General features: G+C 54.1%; 4 protein-coding genes across 8 annotated transcripts in view; 3 read left to right on the top strand and 1 right to left on the bottom strand.

The window, feature by feature from the left end:
* LOC104868576 (transcription elongation factor A protein 2) overlaps positions 1–9,546 on the top strand; it is a 50,968-nt gene extending 41,422 nt beyond the window's left edge. For both annotated transcript variants that reach the window (XM_033767205.1, XM_033767207.1), the window contains one exon: positions 9,472–9,546. In XM_033767205.1, coding sequence (XP_033623096.1) covers positions 9,472–9,513 — 42 coding nt within the window. In that variant the 3' untranslated portion in view covers positions 9,514–9,546. The remainder of the gene's footprint in view (positions 1–9,471) is intronic.
* On the top strand, positions 4,718–12,134 carry Oprl1 (opioid related nociceptin receptor 1). 4 transcript variants are annotated; one of them, XM_010633414.1, is made up of 4 exons: positions 4,718–4,809; positions 6,374–6,636; positions 9,472–9,827; positions 9,907–12,134. In XM_010633414.1, the coding sequence occupies exons 2-4, from the start codon at positions 6,407–6,409 to the stop codon at positions 10,428–10,430; spliced, it is 1,110 nt and encodes a 369-aa protein (XP_010631716.1). In that variant the 5' UTR covers positions 4,718–4,809; positions 6,374–6,406; the 3' UTR covers positions 10,431–12,134. The 4 variants fall into 4 exon arrangements, with proteins under 4 accessions (XP_010631716.1, XP_010631715.1, XP_019064393.1 ...); XM_010633413.2 differs by lacking the exon at positions 4,718–4,809 and adding an exon at positions 5,435–5,827; XM_019208848.2 differs by lacking the exons at positions 4,718–4,809; positions 6,374–6,636 and adding an exon at positions 5,435–5,827.
* A 1,678-nt stretch (positions 12,135–13,812) lies between these two features.
* The window catches only part of Myt1 (myelin transcription factor 1), a 111,417-nt gene continuing 105,669 nt past the window's right edge, over positions 13,813–19,560 (top strand). Inside the window, exon 1 of the mRNA XM_010633417.2 lies at positions 13,813–14,015. The gene's annotated coding sequence lies outside the window, so the exon portion shown is untranslated. The remainder of the gene's footprint in view (positions 14,016–19,560) is intronic.
* Positions 15,914–17,606, bottom strand: Npbwr2 (neuropeptides B and W receptor 2). Its single transcript, XM_010633421.2, has 2 exons — positions 17,435–17,606; positions 15,914–16,984 (listed from the first exon to the last, which is right to left on the bottom strand). Exon 2 carries the CDS (start codon positions 16,933–16,935, stop codon positions 15,925–15,927), a length of 1,011 nt encoding a protein of 336 aa, XP_010631723.1. The 5' UTR covers positions 16,936–16,984; positions 17,435–17,606; the 3' UTR covers positions 15,914–15,924.

Below are 19,560 nucleotides of genomic sequence, written 5' to 3'. Positions count from 1 at the left end.
GGCCTGAACCTTCTCGGCCCGCGCGCCGCCAGCTCTGCCCTGGTCCCAGCGGCTCCTATCGTGTTCCCGGCCTCGCACGTGTGCCTAGCACCTCAGTCCTGCGATCAGCTAGGACTTCTGGCCTTGCTCAGAGCTGGAGGAATCGCCCTTCGCGCCCCACAGGCCGTTCCGATTGAGGGGGGAAATCGGGAGCTCCTTTCAGGCTCCTTAGGCCCTATCTCAGGCTGCTGTGCGTTAGGCCAGGCTTCAGGGCAGACATCGGTGGTCACAGGACAGTCACCCTCCCAACCAGATCTGTCCTGCTCGCTACTGGCCCCAGGACGCCTGCCTTGGTGTTCAGGATGGGGCCGGAGGGCTTGGTACTCTGTGTGTGTGCGTGTGTGTGTGTGTGTGTGTGTGTGGGCGCACACATAGGTGCTGGAAGGTTCGGGGTCCACTGAGGGCTGGCTCCCTGCAGGGGCGTCCGCATCTCTTGGCCTGTCCCCTGCTAGGTCTAGATGTAGGAAGCAGAGTCCAGGGGGATGACGGGTGGGAGAGGGTCCACAGGGGCGAAAAGGGAACCCAGCCCAGCGTCCTTTCTGGCCCCAGCTCACAGAGGCCCCCTCCCCACCCTCAGGCCACGTGCTTTTCTCTGAGTCACGCGTCCCTCCCTCGAGTCCCACCTCCCCATCCCACTGTTCAGTTCCAACAGCCAAACCGCGCAGCCCCTCGCCTGCACACCGCAGTACTTTCTGTTTTCTTTGAGGGAGCCTCCCATTCAGCGGGGCTCTCAGGGCTCTAGGACGCGGTTGCTTGGCAACGTGGATTCCCGCCCCACCCCGAACCGGAGAGGGGCCTGGGCAGAGTTAGGTCGGTTTTGTGCGGGGAGCTGGACGACTGCCCCAGGTGGTCGACATAACCCCTGGGCTTTCCAGCCTGGGTCGCAGCTCACTGTGCTCAGGGTTGTGGACTCTGGGTTCCTGGCTGGAGAGGTCTCTGGAGCTAGTTTACGGGACAGAATGGGAGCGAAGTTCCGATGAGGCATCGGAATGCCAGAGCTCGGACTCCTCACCTCCTCTAGGGCTAGTTTGGGATCTCAGCGGTCCAGGTGCTTCTTAAAGCCAGACCCGGGTTTTTCTAAAGCCTAAAGCTCTGGGCTTTGGATTGTGATTCTAGATTTGTACAATCCACTTATACATCTCTTAATTCATACTATGTAATAACTGCTGTAACTCAATCTATTCTACTCTTTATTAATTCTATATTCATTCATTAATCAGTGTATTGTCATGCTCATCTCACAGTTCAAACTAGGCTAAAATTGGAACATTAAATTCATAATATGCTAATGTTTATGTTACTGCCAGATCCTCACTGTCATTTCTAGATGGGTGGATGGTGCCTTCTGGAGTTTGGAGCCCAGGCCTGAGGGTGGACTGCTTGGCAGAGTGCTGCGTCTCAGCGGCGGTTGAGGCCTTTCTGCAGGACGCTGTTCTCATTGTTTTTGGAAGCTTGCCTTGGCCTCTCAGTGAGAGGCTAAACTGTGGCTCTGCACCCCATATCCCTGAGCCTGCATGCCCATGCTACAGCTGAGTGGAACAAGGGCCCCTCCCTCCAGCCCTCTAGCTGTACTCAGGTAGTGTCCTCAGAAAGCCCTTCCTCTTACTGCCCTGTTCTCTCTCACGTGTGTCTCTGAGGTGTGGCCTTTGAGGAGGAAGATTCCTGGGTTCAGGAGGAAGCAGAGAGTAGGGGAGGCCCACCTACAGGCCACCTCTCCAAACAGCCTGCCTAGTCATCTGTGGTCTCGTGAGTCCTCTGAGGCCGGATCTGGGCCCTTCTCCCAGCCTCCCAGGGTCCAGGCCAGGGAGACCAGGGGTGAGAGGCTTGCAGGTTCCTACTGATGTGGTGGTGGTGGGGTCACAAAGGGAACAGGGGAATGTTCTGTTCTCTTGTAAGAAGGTATTCTGTCACTTTTCTCCTGTTTTTATAATACTGAAAAACACTGATGTTTCTTTTTCCTGCCCTCATTCTCAGCAAGGACGCTCAGAGGCTCAGTGCATTCTGGGCACAGGAGAGGCCTGTGCTTTTGCTGGGAGGGAATTGCTCCTGCACATGTGGGGCCCAGCCACTGTTTTTGTGCCCAGGACTCCTGTGTTCTTTGAGGGCCAATGGAAATCTAAAAATGTGTTTATGGGCACCAAGTTCTAAAAATAAAATCCCCAACTTAATGAGCTGTATTCAATGACTACAAAATTTAACATATCGAGAAGCTACAACTCAATTCTTTTGTGTTGAACATAACTTTTGTTTGTTTTTGTAGTGCTAGGGATTGCGCGCAGGGCCTCGTAGATGCTAGGCAAATGCTCTATCCCTGAGCTACATCCCCAATCCTGTATGTAAATTTTATAAAGTTAAAATCACAAGGATGAAGTAGTTTATTTATTTTTATTTTTTGGTACCAGAGATCGAACTCAGGACCTTGCATTTGTGAGGCAGGTAGCAGAACCACTGAGCTAAATCCCCAGCCCTGTGGTTTATTTTGATGAAAGTCAGAACTGTTAAAATTTTTTGCTTTGTTAACTGTGTGTGGCTTGGTGATTGAATTCCCCAGCCAGTGGCTGTCGCATGTGGAGCCGCCACATCCTCTGCTGTGATTCCTGTTCTCTGGTGCCAAGGGCAGGGCTGGTGAAGTATATGGGGAGGGGGTGGGCAGACAGCATCCCTGCCCAGGTGGTGAGGGCAGAACTTCAGCCTGTCTGGTCCAAAGGCTGTGAGCTTTGCGAGTGTGAGAGTGAGGTGTGTTTGACCTGTTTGTGTGTGAGTTACCCTCTGAGACCCAGGCCTGCCCACGTGGATATCCACGATATCCACCTTAGCCCTGTGAGCATTGACTGCAATCTGTGGCTATGTGTTCTGTGCTCATTTGTGTTAGCTTTGTGTCTTGGGCTGTTGCTGGTGTTCCGGCTTGTTTTGCTTTGCCTGCCCATGACGTATACATCAGTGGTACATTCTCTTTCCTTCTGGCCCTTGTGGGTCTGGGTCTGCCTCTGCCCCTTAGAGGGGCCAGCTGCCCTTGCATAGTTCAAGCCAAGGGTCAAGAGAATCCTGGCCTGTTTCCTTTCACTACCAGTCTCCTTTTGTGTGATGGGAGTTAGTATCACATCCTGGCCACTCACCTGCAGGGAGACCAGGTGATCTGTCCTTCCATCTGAGACTGTACCTGTGAGCGGCCAAGAAGCTGCCTCCAGCTGGTCTCTGTGCCAGGACTACTGACACACTCTCACAGGTATCTGTCCAGACCAGTGCTCACAGGCCCACTTGGCAGCTGGTAACTGAGTTGCTGTGTGGTTGGGGATAGGGGAAGGGCAGAGACAGGACTGGAGCAGGCTAGGGACTGGGACCTGTGCAGGTAGGGCAGGACAGGCACACAGGAGGGAAGAGCAGGCCCAGGGCCATGTGAGAGGAATGAATTGGCTCCCTTTGAGGCTCTGCTCATCCTCACAGTGCCTGCAGCATCCTCTCCTCCAGATTGGGCTCTGGGCTGGGAGGCAACTGACGGCCACTAGGAAGTTAGGCTGTAAAGTAAGTGAGCAGGTGAGCAAGGGGAGCTGGAGAGCTAGGGGCCCCAGAGTTACCTGGGAAGGGGCTTCAGGAGTCAGAGCTTCCAGAACTGAGGCCTCCAAAGGTTCCTGAGGTCATGGGGTCAAGCTTGCTGCCCTGAGAGTGTGTGTGTGCATGTATATGTCCCTGGGTGTCTGAGAGGCTGGGCCTGCGTCTGCCTATTTTCACAGGCATCTCTGCTGTTGTAGTCAAGGTTTGCAAATTAATAGATTTAATACAGGACACATAATTTATAGGATTATTTTAGGAAAGTCACCCAAAAAAGTCAAATACAGAAGAGTACAAGAGATCTATCGTAGTGCTAGAGACCCGAAGAATTCAGCCAAGGGCCTGGTTTCCATGGCAGTGTCTTGCACAAGTCCAGTTGAAGGCCCAGAGTCCATGGCAATGTCCTATGCAAGTCTGTATCAAGGATCTGCATCAAGAAGGCACAAAGGCCAGTGGTGGAAGCTAGAAAGTCTGTGCCAGTGGGGTGAAGGATTTGTGCCACCAGGCTGAGTGGTCTACCCTGGAGCCAGGAAGCAATGCTCAAGGCGAAGACTGGAGCACCCCTGACAAGAACAGAAACTATTCCTAGTGACAGGACATGAGCTCCTCTGATGATGAGAACAGCTATTTCATATAAGGAAAACCAGCCACAGCAAGCTTCTCTAGGAAAATCAACAGCATATGGTCCTCCCCTGCAGTTCTCCTTTTGTGCCATTGGCAACAGTCCTCAGGTGGGTCTTCCATGCCCAGAACCACACTGACTCAATTCAGCTGGGCATTCCAAGTTGACCATTAGCTAATCCACTACACCTGCTCTCTCTTATTTCTGCCCATGAACCATCATAAACTTGTCATGGGTTTTTGTGTGTGTGAGCAGCGTGTGAATCCCTGAATGTGTACCTGCATCTCTGTGTTCAACCTTCTCCTGTCTGGATGTCTCTGTGTATGTTTGTAGGAATGCATCTCCTGAGTACCCATGTGTCCTTGAATCTTAGCTGCAGTGGAGGCACAGAGACAAGTCCTGGGGGACAGCTTGGGATGCTGAGTGCTGGGGCATCTGCCTGCTCCAGCCTCTTCTGACTCTACAGGTATCCTAGCAACATTGTAGCCAGTTGCCTAGCAACCAGGTCCCCATCCTTGCAGAAGGAGCAGGGTCTGGCTGGTGGGGGGAGGTCTGGCTCTCTGTCACAGCCTCTGTAAGAGGAACAACACCATGACCAGGTGGGGTCTGGAACTCAATGTAGGGGCCACCCACATGGCCTTAACCTGTGATCTTTTATCTCAGTGGTCTGCATGTGTACCCTCTGTGCTGGCAAAGAGGCAGGTTCACCTGAAATAGCCTTTTATTGGTGTATATGCCAGGGCCCATGCTGGGACCACTCCTTATAGAGGTGCCCTTGGTGTAGCTCTCCCCCATCTCTTTTGACAGGTGGATTCATCTCTCTGAGGCTTTGTGCTCATAATAGGCACAAGTAGCACAAAGTAGTAGTGCTGGGTCCTGGGCCCAGGTACTCTCCTGCTTATTTACAATGAGGCTGTGACCTTGAGAGCTGCCTTGGCCAAGGCACTGTCATCTGTCCACCTGCTGTGGCTTGACTACTGCAGGGGCCTGGCTAAGGGGTTCAGTTGAGGACAGGGAAGTTCAACCAAGGCTGGACTGGTACAGATTCTCCAAAGCTGTGTCTGTGTATACTGGGGTTCCACATCTGCCTGAGTATGCACTTCTCTGTGTGCCTCTCCCCAAGTCTTGTCCCAGTGTCTGAGTCTGTGACTGTGTGTGTGTGTGTGTGTGTGTGTGTGTGTGTGTGTGTGTCTGAATTCCTGTCTGTGTCTCCAATTCTGTGTTTGTGGCCCTGTGGACATCTCTGTCCTGTGTCCCAGCCCAAGCATGTCTTTGTTTGGGCTGCTTGGGTACATATTTTAACCCGTGCCCTGATTTTCTGTGTTCCAACCCGTGTGGGGCCCAGGTGGCCCAGGCTGGGTGGTCCTCCCTCCGGAGCCCCTCCTCCAGCCTGCACAGCCCCTCCTGCTCTGGAGCTGTAGCCTCCTCCCCCGCCCCCAGCTCTTGGCTGCCGCACTCGCTGCTGCATCTGGTCTGGCGTCAGCTGAGAAGGAGCTGCCGCCACAGCTCTATCTCGACCTGCACTGGGACCGCCAGTCCCTTGCCACAGCTGCCCCTCTGCTCTCTCTGCTGAGGGTTAGGGTCTCCTCAGTCCCGCTTCCCAAGGACATTTTGGAGGTGAGGGTCTATGTTGCAGGCGGTAAGGGGGGCCTGCTGTCGCTGCGGGTGTGGCTGGGCTGCTCAGCAGGGCTGCGAGAGGCAGGAGAAAGCTATGCCCAGCCATTTATGCCACAGGCATTTCTGGTCTTATCTTAGGCTCTCTTGTGTATGGATGTGCATGAGGGTGTTTTGGACATTTTTGTATTGGCATGTGTACATCCCTGATTCTGGGAAACCCAGTAGCTACGTGTCCCTGAGTCTCAGGGGGTGGATATATGTCCTTTTGTAACCATGTCCACATAGCCCGTGTGTGTCTGTAGATGTGACGTGAGGTGTCCAGCTGGGTGTCTATGTCCCATGCATCCCTGTGAGTGTACCTGTTCTCCTGTTTGTTTGTGTCTCTGGATGTGTATATGTGCACCGGTGTCTTTCTGTGAGTGCTTGAGTGTCTGCAGGTGCCCATGGTGGTGGTGGGGTCCCGGTACCTGCTGGGCTGCACATGCCATGCTCTGAGGACTCAGCAGGCGTGGTCCAGTGGTCACTTGTCTCTGTGCCCTGTCTCAGGTTCTGTACTGAGTGGCTTTGCAGGGTTACAGCATGGAGTCTCTCTTCCCCGCCCCATTCTGGGAAGTCCTCTATGGCAGCCACCTTCAGGGCAACATGTCCCTTCTGAGCCCCAACCACAGCGTGCCACCCCATCTGCTGCCCAATGCCAGCCACAGTGCCTTCCTGCCTCTCGGGCTCAAGGTCACCATCGTGGGGCTTTACCTGGCCGTGTGCGTCGGGGGGCTGCTGGGAAACTGCCTCGTCATGTACGTCATCCTCAGGTAGGCTGAACCCACCGAGGTCCCTGTCTACTGAGTCCCATGTAGCTGTGTAGGGGGATCTGAGGCAGGGGGAGTTGGATTTGAACAAGTGGAGATTTCCTGCTTCCCCTATTAAATTCCTTTCCCTGTCCGGGGGGCAGGGTCAATTCTGAGGTCTGGGATGCTTCTCTGCTCTGCCCCCGTCTGTACTGGGCTGAAATATCACCACCTTGAGCCCTGTTTGAGCTGCAGCCAGGCTCCATGCCAGTTGACAGTGTGAACAGCCTCATGGGATCCCACAGTAGCCCCAAGGAGATTGCTCTTGTGATCCTTTTCCTCAGATGGGCAAAAGGAGACACAGAGACTGACCGGTGGTAGGATGGACCTGAAGTCCCTTCTCTCTGGCTGCAGGGCTTCCTGTCTGTGGCAGTCAGCTGTGGCTGAGCCCTCGCTGGTGCTCAGAGAGAAAGCTGGTGCTGGGCACTTGGGGTGGTGGGGACAGGGTGGGGGGACTTGTGAAGCACCACGGGGATGACTGTGGAGTGTACCATGAGGGACGCTATGGGGTGCATTGCGGCAGACGATGTGGGGCAGCATGGAGTACAACGCTGGACTGGGCAAGGAGCTTAGCTGTGGGCAAAAGGGGAAGGGTTCCTGGGCCGAGGACGTGATGAAGCCTGTGTTCTTGCAGGAGGGAGGGAATGGAAGAGAAATGGGGACAGCAGTCAGGGTCCTGCTGCCAGACAGGGGAGGCTTAGTTCTCCAGACATTAGGGCGTCATGGGCAGCACTTGAACAGGACAATGACGTATCCAGGGTGAGATTTCTTCCTGATCCAGAAAGAGGTGATCTGGACAAGTGCTCAGGACTCTATAGCAGTGGTTCCTCCCTATGACCTTGCAGATCCCCTCAGAGGTGCTTCCCTCACCATCCTCGGGTGTCCCTGAGCAAACTCTGTTGCCCTATGGCCTTGTTTACCCCAGGAAAGTGAGGAGGATGCATCATACAGCTGCGTATGCATGTGTATGCGATGTGTGGTCAGACAAGGTGTAGGAAGAGCAGCTGTGCTCTGTAGCACTGCCATCCAGGGAGGGATCCTAGGGAGACTGCTCCCGGACCTGCACGTCCCTTCATGGCTGGAAGACGTGTCATGGGCCAGAAGTGCAGCAACCAGGCCAGCCGTGTCCTGTGATCATCCCTTCTATGACAAGAGCTTCTCTCCTGTGTCTCTCTTCTACTCTGGGGCATTGAAACTCTCACAGCTACTACCTGGACTGGGGCAGATGAGAAAGGCCATCTTGTCCACCAGTGTACCCAGAGAGTGATGCTCAGAAACAGCTGTGGCCATGCTGGCTCAAGAGGCAGCACACAGTATATACTGAGCCAGTGGACTTTTGTGGCTTCCCGGAATCAGAAATACCTGGTTCTGAGCTCCGGTTTCTTTTTACCAACTCTAAGGCTACTTAGACTGGATGGAGTGGCACCTGTCTGTAATCTCAGTGCTTGGAAGGCTGAGGCAGGAGGATTACAGTAAGTTTGAGGTCAGCCTGGGCTACATAGGTGAGTTCAAGGCCAGGCTGAACTACATAGCAAGACCCTGTCTCCAAAAAAGCCTAAAAGATAGATTTTCTGAGCCTCAGTTTCCTCCTTCATAGAGTGAGGGTCAATATAGCATTTTTATGAATCTCAAACAAGATAAAATCTATGTGAAGAGATCAGTATAACCTGCCATTGTCATTGTCATTATTGTTACTTAGTTGTAGTTAAGGCTTTGGTCTTATTCTTAATCTTTCTCTAAGGGATAGAACGAAACCACAAATACCTTTATGGGATGTGTGATAATTTTTTTGCGGTACTGGGGATCAAACTCGGGCCTTTGTGCTTATGAGGCAGGTGGCGCAACCACTGAGCCAAATCCCCGGCCCCCAAATGCCTTTATGGTAACTAAGCTGACGTGGAATATTGTCACTCTAGCACAACTATAATCCCAGCACTCAGTAGGCTGAGGCAGTATGACTGTGAGTTCAAGGCCAGCTGGGACTACATGCATAACAAGATCCTATTTCAAAAAATAAAATAAACAAACAATTGTCATCTCTGGTACTGTGGCTGCTGCCACTTTGTGGTGGTTATCCACATTGCCAGAATCATTACCTTCACTTTCATCACCACCACCGTCACTGCCACCATTACCGTCGTCAGCGCCATCACCACCACCACTCTCGTATCCCTCTTTCACCACTATTAAACCATTAATTCATTCAGTACATATTTTTTTTACCACTTGTAATTTTCTAGCCCTGTTCCAGGTGCCCGGAGTGCAGTCAGACCCTATTAGTTCCCCATCTGGCCCTAGGTCGCACTGTGGAGTGGGAAGGCCTATGATAAGCTTTTATAGACTTTGGGGCTCTTAGAAACCTCTGGCAGCCACAGGCCAGCAGGTGAGTCTGTGTGATGTCTTGAGGGAGACTTGAGGGGGAAGGCAGGTTCATTCTCTTGTGATTCCTACCCCTTTGTTCCTATGCAGTGAAGTGTATGCTCCGGTACCCTACATGGCCCAGCTTTTCCAAAGCAGACAAGTCTTTAAGTTTTGGAACTCTTTGTATGTGTGTGAGGATCACTTGATGAGCTTGTTAAAACTTTTGCCCCCAGGCTGCATCCGGGTTGACTTGCTGGGTGGGCCTTGGGCTGGGTCCAGGATGCTGCCGTTTGAAAAGCTCCCTTGGGGACACTGATGTTGAAGGACTCAGGGCTGGCATATTTTATGGTGGCCAACAAAATGAGCCTCTTGCCCTTCGCTGCCTTGTTCATTCAGATTGGACAAATGGAACCTTTCTTCTCTCTGTCCTTTCTGCAGGCACACCAAGATGAAGACAGCTACCAATATTTACATCTTTAATCTGGCTCTGGCAGATACCCTGGTCCTGCTCACACTGCCCTTCCAGGGCACAGACATCCTGCTGGGTTTCTGGCCATTTGGGAATGCCCTGTGCAAGACAGTCATTGCTATCGACTATTACAACATGTTCACCAGCACCTTCACACTGACTGCCATGAGTGTGGACCGCTATGTAGCCATCTGCCACCCGATCCGTGCTCTTGATGTCCGTACGTCCAGCAAAGCCCAGGCTGTCAATGTGGCCATCTGGGCCCTGGCCTCTGTGGTTGGTGTTCCCGTTGCCATCATGGGCTCAGCACAGGTGGAAGATGAAGGTCAGTGGGTTGGGCTTTCTCCTCCTACCAGGCTCCTATTGCTCCCAGTAGCTCCCTGACCCCATTTCTCTTTCTGCAGAGATCGAGTGTCTGGTGGAGATCCCAGCCCCCCAGGACTACTGGGGTCCTGTGTTTGCTGTCTGCATCTTCCTCTTCTCATTCATCATCCCTGTCCTTATCATCTCTGTATGCTATAGCCTCATGATCCGGCGGCTCCATGGTGTCCGCCTGCTCTCAGGCTCCCGAGAGAAGGACCGGAACCTTCGGCGCATCACGCGGCTCGTGCTGGTGGTGGTGGCTGTGTTTGTGGGCTGCTGGACACCTGTGCAGGTCTTTGTCCTGGTCCAAGGTCTGGGTGTTCAGCCGGGTAGTGAGACCACTGTGGCTATCTTGCGCTTCTGCACAGCCCTGGGCTATGTCAACAGCTGTCTCAACCCCATCTTGTATGCCTTCCTGGATGAGAACTTTAAGGCCTGCTTCAGAAAGTTCTGTTGCACATCTGCTCTGCACCAGGAGATGCAGGTGTCTGACCGTGTGCGCAGCATTGCCAAGGATGTGGCCCTTGGCTGCAAGACTTCTGAGACAGTACCACGGCCCGCATGACTAGGCGTGGACCTGCCCATGGTGCCTGTCAGCCCTCAAAGCCCGTCTACACCGAACACGGAGCTCACGCAGGTCACTGCTCTTTAGACTGACCCCTGAGCCTGAGCTTCTGAAGTCTTGAGTGGCTTTCCCTTTGGCCCAGGGATGCTCGGTCCTAGAGGAGGACCTAGTGAATCATGGGACAGGTCAAAGAATTAGGGCTGCTTGAGTGTCCTCTGTTGGACTAAAGCTGCCCTCATGGCTCAGGGCCAGAGGACACAAAGACACTGCCTGGATGGACAACTCTGGATGCATCTGCCTGGGGACTGCATTCAAACTGCTCCATACCATTTCCCCACTCTCTGGCTCAGCCAGCTGAGCTCTGTGCTCAGTGGCTCCTGCCAGCGGTGTGACAGTGGCCCTAGGGCTGTGTGTACACTCTGTGCTGCATGTGGTCTACATGGCAGAGCTTCAGCTGCCCTCAGCTTTGCATGTTTCCTTAGGTCAGCCAGACAGGCTTGGCACTGTCCAGGAGCATGGTGGATAGCATTTCTTTGGGGTGGCACTGCCCTTGAGCCTGGAGCTGTTCCCTAGAGCACCTGCCTGTTCTGAATTTTTCTGTGCAGCCAGGGTTCCCCTAGTAGTGTTGTCAGCCCCCAGCTGAGGCCTCAGGTGGGTCCTGGGCCCAGGGCTTTCTGAAGGTTTTCTTCCTGCTGTACAATGTGGCCTATGGATGTGGACCTGCCACTCACTTGCTGCTTGCTTTGCCTGACTTTGGCTCAGCCCTAGGCTTGACTTCTGCTTCCCTTCAGGAGCCCACAGGAGGCCTGGCTCTTGGAGCCTGTGGTCTCGAGAAGTGTGAACTATCGTGCGTAGACCATGCAGCGAGCTCTGCTTCTTGGGAAGCAGAGGTGGCTGAGGAGGAAGATGCCAGGTGACTACCATGGGCTGCTGTTTTGCTCACAAAACACAGGCTCTATGTGCGTGATCTTGATTGCTTGTTTAGGGCAGGGTAGGGGAATATGCTCTGACCAGAGGCTCCCACGACCTGCTAGAGCCTCTCCCTCACAGTCTGCTCTACTTGAAGGCCCAGCAGTGATACAACTAGATGGAGACCTAGTACCTTGGGAAGGGTGGTAGTTGAGATGTGTTCTTTGCACATCCCCAGTGACTGCCCGCTTCACTTACCTCTGGGGAGGGCCTGAGCTTGCTCCCAAATCAGAGGTTTGCTTCACATGCCCAGTTGGTGTGAGGGGTGGGGTTTAGCAGGGCTGATTTAAGCAAGCTGCAAGGACTGTCTGTGCTTTGGGGGTACTGGGGGAGTCTCTGTACCTTGGGAACTCCCTGCTGTGGCAGCATTGCAAATGCTCTTCCTCCAGATGAACTATTGAAATCCCTGCAACACTGGAAAGATTATTCTTCCACTGAGATCTTTTTCATGGGACCTCCAGGGACATGGACCTGGGTCAGGCTTCTGTCTTGGGAAGCCTTGGCTACAAAGCTTGTTCATGGGGATGCTGGACTTTCTCTGTGATGCCTGTGCAGGAACCATCTGGCTTCAGTGTTTTCTTGCCAGTGTTGGAAACTTTGTGAATATGTGCTGGTGTAACATGCCTCTTTATATATTTATGCATGTGATGTGTATCATTTCCCATGCATGTAGCCAGCCCTGAACCTGTCTCTGGGGGTAATGAAGGAGGGTCATAATAAACAATTGCTAACTGACTGGCCTCTTTCCTTCCTTAGAAGGTGATCCTGGCCCTGGCCATGTGGGGACTGGCTGCTGGAGTAATTTTTTGGGTTGGCATGTTGGGGGAGGAGGCTGTAGAGCCCAGGACACTGAGTCCTTCTGCCTGCTCTGTGCATCTTACAGGCTGGCTCTGTCCTTGGTGGAGGGTCTCCTGCAAGGTGCAGACCTATCTGCAGGAAGCTAGTGCATGGTGCATTGAGGGGGCACCACTTTCCCTTTTACACAGTTTCTCCCTGCGCAACTGAGTGCCACCTCTTTGCCAGAGTTGGTAGTTGGTGGATGCTCCTCCTGGACAGCAAGGCTTTCTTTATCCATTTCACCCCTGCAGATCCTGCCCTTCTTCATTTCCCTTCCATGAGCAATCTGAGGGGAGTTTTGGCAAAGCGTGAAGACTCAACTGATACCACAGGGATGTGCCTCTTGGCTCCTGTGAGGGCCCAGTTCAGCTCAGGATGGCCTGTGGGCAGATGACCCTACCAGAGGGACTTTGGAGAGGGTAGCAGGGTGTGGCTGGGGTCAGAGGACAGATTTCCAGGTGGGCCAGTGGTTGGTTTTATGCATGCTTTAGTGATGTACTGTTAGCTTGGGTGCCATAGCAAGGCACTTTAGGCTGGCAGTTTATTAGCAGCCAATGTTGATTTTGAGTGGTTTAGGAGGCTGGGAGCCCCAGTGCAGGGAGCCTATGCCATCCATTTCTGGTGAGAGCTGTCTTTTCACTCTGTTTTCAGTGGAAAGGGGCTCCAGAGCCTTTGGTACCCTTTTAATTTTTAATTATTTATTTATTTTGGTACTGAGGATCAAACTCAGGACCTTGCACTTGTGAGGCAGGTGTGATGCCATTGAGCTCAATTCTCATCCCTTTGGTATCCTTTTTGTTTGTTTTGTTTTTGTTTTTTGAGACAGGGTCTCACAATGTAGTTGAGACTGACCTGGAACTCACTATGTAGCCCAGGCTGGACTTGAACCCGCATCCATCCTCCTGTCTCAGCCTCCCAAGTGCTGGGATTACAGGCATGCGCCACCACACCTGGCTCCTTTTGTATCCTTTTAATGAGGGCACTGATCCCTCCATGGGACTGTCACCTCGTAGTCTACTCATCTCCCAAAGATTCACCTCCCAATGCAACCTCCCAGTTCCATCATGGGTCATGGGTTAGTACTTCAGTGTATGAATTTGGGGGAGACAAATAGTCCTTAATAGACACATCGCTATTAAAACAAAAATTCACCATCAAGGGAAAAGTTGGGAGGAACAGGCCCCACTAGGGGAGTTACATGCCTTGGTGCCCAGGTGGTGCTGGTGGAGAGGGCACCCCTGTGCAGCCTGGATTGTAGGCCCTCCTGCCTTGGGCATGCGCCTGGGGCCAGTACCTTGGGGGAGGGGCATTAGAAGAGGCAGCGCCTCCCTGGCCCTCCTGGACAAGCCGCCTTCCTGGGCCCCTCCCTTTCTACACCCTCCCTCGCTCCCTGGTACCCCTGCCTACATCTCTGCCTCTAACCGCTGCTGGGCCTGGTTAAGACCGGCTTCTCCAAGCCTTGATTTCCTTTCCTGTGCAGAGGACTGTAGAGCCTTATTCATGGGTTAGGGGAGGGCCGGGTCTGGAGGATGGAAGACCGGCTGGGACCTCAGAAAAGTCCGGTTCAGGACTGCTTTGGAATCTTCCCACCAGGGGACGCTGTGGCCCCACATCAGGCTCAGCCCAGGTTGCCCCACAAGGGGCTGTGGCTGCTAAAGCAGTGAAATTTGGGTACTGAAGGGGAGCCAGGAGCCAGAGCTTGGGGACTTGGCAGGGTGAGCTTCTCAAAATGGCTCCTCCCTGATGTCAGGAGCTTACAGTTCAGGACACTGCTAAGAAGTAAGTACCTCTGTCTCTGTCTTCTGTTGTTCGGGGCCTGGCTGTGCCGGTCTCAGTGCCCTATGGTACTGCAGGGAGCTGCAGAGGGGATGAGAGGTCATGGATGAGGCTGAAGCCACCTGAAGGAATCAAGGGCCTGTAGTCTTTGGAGGAAACATGGTGGGTACCTGCTTTGCTGTGGAGATGGCCTTCTGGGGCCCAAGGGTAGATAGGGGCGTGGTGGGGGCCCAGCCCAGCCCAGCACCTTAGCCTCCAAGCCTGGCACACTCCCCAGTGTGTCCCTGCCTGCTGTTCTTCTCACCCTTTCTCTGCTCCCTTCTTCACACGCTCTTATGCCATGCACCTGGCTCTGCCACGGGGAGAGCTGCAAGCCCCAACTCTCATCCTGAAGAAGCTGGCATGTACAAGAACAGTCTGTGGACTGATAATTAGGCTGTTTGTGAGGTGTGACTGCACTGCAGGAGGAACAGGCCCTGGGTGCCTTGTTCTTCCTGCAGAATTGTGGGTCTGGGTGATTTCAAAGTACCTACAACCCCCTCTGTGTGGGCTGGGTTCAGCAATGGGGAGGCAGCAAGGTGGGGGAGAAGCCTGGCTGTCTCTGATCCCTGTCCTGGGCCAGCAGCATCACACTGAGAGGAGACTCATGCAGCCCCACAACAGCTCTGTACTGTGACAGCCCCAAGAGTTGGCCTGCTTGGAGATGATGCTCAGTCCCTGTGGCTCCATAAGAGGACCTGTGCCTCGCCAGTGTCCTGACTGAAATCTCAGGGGAGACTGAGCCAGAACCCCAGACAGTCCTCTCCCAGGCTTCTGACTCTCAGCATCTAAAACATTTATTATTTTATAGCTCTTAAGTTTTGGAGAAACCTGTTATACAGCAATAGGCAACTAACACAGTGCTGGGACGAGGAAGATGATGGGCAGAGGCAGCATCTGTGTTGTTTTGGAGTTGACTGGAGGTATGCAGGGAACAGTGGGCAGGGAGCTGGTGCTGTTCTGAATTCAGGCAAAGGCCTACATGCCCAGGAAGCTTGGTGAGGGGGCAGGGGCACACACCCTGAGCGCCTAGGGGTGATGAATACTGGGCCTACATGTCAGGGCCCCAGGTCTGAAATCCACACGATGACTTGCCATCTGGTGAGGCCAGAGAGATGTAGTAGATGTAGAACAGCCGGGAGCCAGGCCTAGGCCCACCAGGTGGCAGTGGTCTCTGAGCAGTCTGTGCCTCTCCACAGTTCTGGTTTCTGCTGGCTGAGTCCAGGTCCCAGGCCCAACCAAGATGGAGGGGGCTTCAGATGCCAGCTCCTTCAAGGGTCAGCTGGCCCTTAGAATATGGAAGCTGAGGGTACTGACACCTACAGCAGGGTATGAAGAGGCCGTGGGTGATGGGGTGGGGTGCAAGGACATGGGTCTCCTGGTGAGCTGTTATTGGTTTCAGGCCGTTGGTGCATTTTGTGGCTTTATTTGATACCATGTCCTCAGCCTTATCAGCAATGCTTGATTTTGCTCTCTGAGGTACCCTTACCTTTGTTTCCTCCCTGTCTTGTCTGAAGGAGGCCAAGGGGTCCTGACTGGAACACAGCACCTGCTCCAGGAAAAGCTTACAGTTTGGGTCACTTCACTTCGAGACCACTGTTGTCAGGAATCCTGGGTTCCAGAGAGGACATGGAAGGGACCATCTTGGGGCCATCTGTCTGTCCATCCTCTTTGTGTGACCAGACTCAGGGTGCCTGCTACCAGGGTCTGAGTCCCTGTAGTTGTCCAGGAAGAAGAGACAAGAACAGGGCCACACTACAGTGGTCCTTCTTGGAGGTGACCCTTTGAAGGGTGTGTGCCTGTGTGGGCAACACAGGGATGTGATATGAACAGGCAGGACATCCCCTGACCTGGAAGCAGTGGCTGGAGGTTCTCAGGCCCCTTGGCACAGAAACACGGTGCGGAAATTCTTGCGGAAGCTGTCATCCAGGAAGGCATACAGGAAGGGGTTGAGACACGAGTTGGCATAGCTGAGGCTGGTGATGGTATAGGAGATGCCAATGACAAGGGATGTCTGGGGCATATCTGTGGTCAGGGCCACCACAGAAGCCAGGTGGAAGGGTGTCCAGCAGAGAAGGCACACAGCCAGCACGGTGAGGACCAGGATGGTCACCTTCCGCTTGGCCTTGCCTAGGGCTTTGGCTCCTGAGTGGAGCCTCATGGCTCTCAGCCGGCGTAAGAGGTCCATGTAGAGCACACAGATAGTGCACACAGGCAGTGCAAAGCCCAGAACCAGTGTGTAGATGCGGCTGGCCTGGAACCAGGCCCGCTCTGGCCGTGGGAAACTCAGCCCACAGGTGGGCACCTGCAGCTCATTACTGTAGACACGAGCAAAGGAGAAGAAGGGCAGAACCATGATAGTGACGCCCAGCCAAACACATAAGCTAGCAACCTTTGCTCCCCTTTGGGTGCGCTGGGGCACACGGCGGGACCTCACAGTGGCCAGCACCACTAGGTAGCGGTCCACACTCATCACAGCCAGGAAGTAGATGCTGGAGAAGATGTTGTAGTGGTCTATGGCCAGCACCAGCTTACAAAGAGGCTCCCCAAAGGGCCAGCGCTGCAGCAGGTGCTCTGCGATGTTGGCTGGCAGCACCAGGATGAAGAGCCCATCAGCCACAGCCAGGTTCAGAACAAACACATTGGTCACCGTCTTCATCTTGGGGGCCCTCAGGATCACATAGATGACAGCCATATTCCCAGTCAGCCCCACAGCGCAGATCACAGAGTACACAGCTGGCAGGAGCACATAGAGTGCTGACAGTGGCTCGGTGGAGGTGGTGTTGGGCTGGGTGTTGTTTTCCTGGGAGAGGTTGGCACTCATAGTGGTGAGGAAGGAGGTGCTTCCATTCTCAGGTGGCTTTGGGCATGCAGCAGCCTGCATTGTGTAGTGTTTGGGGGGTGTCTGGGCAGGGATTTCCTTGGGCTGGATTCTGGGAAGGAAACAACCAGAAGCATTGTGATCTGGCTGCTGGAGGAGTGGCCACCTCAAGTTCTTGGAAGAAGTTTTGGTCACTCTACCAGGCCTAGGACATACAGGGTCACCCTATCCACTTCATTCCTGGGCAAGAGAGTGTACCATGGCAGCCCTGTCCTGTGATGGCTCCAGAAGTTGATATTCTTGGACAGCAGGTGTGTTGGGGCAGATCTGCTCCCTTCTCAAGACCCCTCCTAGGCGGGCGGCCAACCCAACCTCCTGGGAAGCCCATCCTTCTATCCCCAATACACAAAGTCAAGTCGAGGCTGTCTTCCCTTTGCAAATACACCTCCCAAGCGTATCTCTACCTTGCTGAGTCTGAAATACCTACCTGCAGTGTCCTGGAGCCCTCTTCCACCTTAGTGCCCCTGCAACCCCCACCTGCCCAGCTGTTCTTTTCACTGACCTGTCTGGTGCTTTGTGGCTAGAAGTTGATGGCCTTGGTGAGCTCTTAGTGGTGGCAGAATGCAGGCAGATGTGAGGGTGGAGGTGCAGACCCAACTGACAGCTGCCCAACAGGGGTCCAAGCCAGGCTTCCAGGGTCCGCCCTGAAGGTGGGTGCCTCAGCCCCAGCCGGCTTCCAGCAACGCTCCCAGCCCGGTGGCAGTGCTGATGTGTTTGCTCTTCAGAGGGAGGGAGGGAGGGAGGCTGCTCCCACTTGCTGACGTGGAGCCCATCAGGCTCCCCTCACAGCACTGCAGTGCCTGCCATCAGCCCATCCCAGGGTCTCCTTGGCACCCACTCATCCAGTGACTTGCCAGTAGGCAGCTGAGGAGCATGTGCACATCTATGCACATGTGTGTCTACATGCTGCAGGGGTCTGGGCATTTGTGCCTCTGTCCATGGGTTACTGTGGACCTGGGCTCCCTTGTCTGTGCACATGGGTGTCTTGTGGCTGACCCTGTGTGTGTGTGTGTGTGTGCGCGTGGTATGTGCCTGTAAATACACACACATGTGGGCCTGTCTCTGCCTGCCTGGGCGTTTCTGTGGGTGACTCTGCACCATGTCTGAGGGATCTGTGTGTGTCCTTGGCAGGGCATAGGACCTGGGGGACTATACATCTAGATGTAGAAACAGAGCTTGTTGGCCACAGACAACTGACTTCTCTGTCTTTTGCTAAAAGAGGAACACAGACATGTACAAAAGCCAGGCAAGCCATGGGAGGCCATGGAGAAGGGCAGCTTACTCCTATGCTGGCTCCTGTCCCTTCCCTGAGTCCACTGTCCCTGACCAGACAGCCTGCTGAGTGGTACGAGCTATGCTCTGCTCTGGGCTGATCTTCACATCCCTCTCTACTCCCCACCTTTTCCTCCTCTGGCTTCTTTGGCCCCAACTTCTGGACAGCAGGGTTGGCTCTGGCTGTTCTTTGAGGTCAGTGCTGTAGCTAGGATGTGTGGCCAGCACATCTCAGGGCACTTGGTGGTGTGGACGTGCTGGCTGGAGGGCGTTTTCAATCTAGGAGCTTCCCATGGAAGCTGTGCCTATTGCCCTCTGGGTTTGGAGGTTGTCACCCTATACCAGTAGGCTGCTTCCCATCCTGAGTTGCTCGATCAAGCTTCTTGACCACTATGTCCCAAACCTTGGTCAGGGCAGGCGCCTTGTAAGTTGCCCTGAGTGCCCAGAGGCTGTTAAGCCCAAGGCTGTGTTCAGGGACACTGTGTGTGGCTTCCCAGCCTCCCCCTGGACTCTGCCATGAAGTGACTGGGGTGGGGTCTGTGTTTGTGCCCAGAGGAAGTTTCTTACGAGGGGTCTGAGGCCCCACAAAATCAAGGGATGGCAGTCAGCAACCATAAGGAAGGGCTGCGTTGCTTTAAATTTCATAGTTTGGGGTGTTTGTGGGGTGGGGGTGTAGGCACTACATCATTTCACAGCTCCTGGCAACAAGAGATCGGACAGAGAAAGGGTTAGGCCTGTGAACGGCAACCCCATGGGGCTCAGGTATGGCAAGGGTATAGGCTGGGCAACTGACCACAGCCTCAGCACTGGGTACATACACACCGGAGGTGGCGAGGCCCAGGCCACCCAGCTGCTGTCTAAGCGTGGGAATGTGTTCAGAGGGTTCTGTGGGCAGCTGTGAGGACCTCCTCCCTGTGAATCATGCCACATGAAGGTGGACTACTATCTTAGACGGTCTTTAGCGGCAGCATGGGTGGGGGTCTGTACCTCCTACTCCTTGCTTGGCTCTGCAGCCACCATGTGACACCCCAGCTTTCTCCAGAGGATTGCTGCAGGTGAGCCTCCCCTTGATCCCGAGGAGGGGAGCTGCCTATGTCAGAGAGCAGTCCTTAGAGCAAGCGCAGAGCTTCCACTGGGGCTCTGTACCATGATCCTGACTCCCTCTAAAGCAAACCCTGAGTCTGGAGTCCCCTTTTCACTCAGTGTTTGGCCCAGTCCAGGCCCTTCCCAAACCCTATCTCTGCCTGCTGAGCCTGTTCTGGGTTGGTCTGGTTCTACACCAAGCTTGTTTTCTGAAGTGGGGGACCATAGAAGGGGCGGGGATACTGACAAGGGGGGGGGGGGAGGGGGGCGGGG

This window comes from Fukomys damarensis, unplaced genomic scaffold (genome assembly GCF_012274545.1).
Source record: "Fukomys damarensis isolate Sample0158 unplaced genomic scaffold, DMR_v1.0_HiC HiC_scaffold_22, whole genome shotgun sequence".
In the NCBI taxonomy this organism is placed as follows: domain Eukaryota; kingdom Metazoa; phylum Chordata; class Mammalia; order Rodentia; family Bathyergidae; genus Fukomys; species Fukomys damarensis.
The sequence above is the reverse complement of the archived record's forward strand: the minus strand, read 5'-3'. Positions and strand labels throughout refer to the sequence as shown.